General features: G+C 54.5%; 1 protein-coding gene across 1 annotated transcript; it reads left to right on the top strand.

Annotated features, from left to right (window-relative positions):
- Positions 1-74: 74 nt before the first annotated feature.
- On the top strand, positions 75-1,142 carry KVP17_001675 (uncharacterized protein; the record flags this gene model as incomplete). The annotated part of the gene is made up of 1 exon (XM_068517299.1): positions 75-1,142. One exon carries the CDS (start codon positions 75-77, stop codon positions 1,140-1,142), a length of 1,068 nt encoding a protein of 355 aa, XP_068372341.1.
- Positions 1,143-1,478: the final 336 nt, after the last annotated feature.

Genomic DNA, 1,478 nt, shown 5'->3' with positions numbered 1-1,478 from the left:
CTGTGGGAATGTGGCAGAGACGCTCCGCATCAACGCCAATAATCTTGCACCCCGTTGCTTTGCAACCTAGTTGTATGCAATGGGCATTGTCTATTGCGACGGGCCAGACAGCTACCACGTTTCCGCATAGCTCGCTTGAAGCTGCTGCGGTTGGCAACCAGAGGAGGATCCACATTTGGGACAATATGGGGGATACACGTAAGATAACGGTAACTCTGGACGACTTTGGTGACACGCCCCACACAGTCGAAATGGCCATGGAAATCATTTCAATAATGTCTCACAGTCCGTCCACATCACAAGTGGTGTCGCCATCGTCCATCTCACAGTCGCTTTGTAGCTGTCGAGAGTCTTTTTGGTCCAAGGCTGTCGACGGCGTCGCGCCCCATTTGCTAGAGGGTACGCCGATGGTAGCCACTCCTGCCGAGGAGGAGACATCCAACTTGGCTCCCCTATTCTTTCGAATGGAGAACGACACCTCGTCAGCGAGCTCCTGCGTCGAATCTGACTCGGAGTCCTCGAGCTCAGCATTTGACCACATGCCTCCTGAAGAGACCAAGGCGGTGATCGTTGCGAGAATGGCTGAGGCTTACAAAACGCTGCAATCCATGCATGACCTACGCGTTAAGCAACCATGTCCAACTCAGCAGAAACTCAGCAGAAAGCCCTACGCGCAACAGTTGGAGACCGTCAACCATCGACTGATGGTGCTTAAGGAGAAAGTGGGAAGCATTTCGACTCATATTTCTGAGGCGACTCCCAGCACCTCGGTCGCTCAATGTCCTCCCTCTGAGGATGTCGAAACGTCCCTCTGGGCTCTGCCCATGAGGTGCAACGCCTCCTGCCGGAACACTATGGATCTCCGAAGGTGGGCGGCTGGCGTTGGAGTGGACCTGGCCAAAATACACGACATCTGGGTTACGGGATCGGACACTGTGCTGCTTCTGGCCAGTCCGGCCTATCTTGAGAGCCTCCTCAAGACAGTGAACAGCAGTCGGAGATCCTCGTTCCAGCTTGTCTCCGCCCGGAAGCGACGGCTTCGACCGGCCACGTGGGTCTCGCCACGCAGCCGCCTGATCAACAAGCAACGTCCGCGAGCTATAAGGAGCCCAATGCGCGCCTCGAAGTGCAACGCGGTTTGATTTGTCACATCATCGACCTCTTACGCTTGTCACATCGTCGACCTCTTACGCGTACCATATGCGTTGTTGTCTTTGTCAAATCCTGTTAAAGGGCTCGCGTGTCGGGCGACGTTTCATCTATTAGGGTTATCGTACGTGTATCTCCCATATTGTCCCAAATGTGGCTGCTCTCGTCGGGAGCCTTGCTAACCGTGGCAGCTTCAACCATCTGCGGAAACGTAGTCGCTACCTGGCCATACGGCTCAGATAATGCCTATTGCATACAGCTAGGTTGCTCTGTATCGGGGTGCAAGATTCTCAGTGACGAAGAAGAGCGTCTCTGCCATATTCCCACAC

The sequence above is a fragment of a genome (genome assembly GCF_019968985.1).
Source record: "MAG: Porospora cf. gigantea B chromosome Unknown PgB_NODE_6892_length_1478_cov_127.686, whole genome shotgun sequence".
NCBI classification, from domain to species: domain Eukaryota; phylum Apicomplexa; class Conoidasida; order Eugregarinorida; family Porosporidae; genus Porospora; species Porospora cf. gigantea B.
This window is presented reverse-complemented; position numbering and strand designations above follow the sequence as displayed.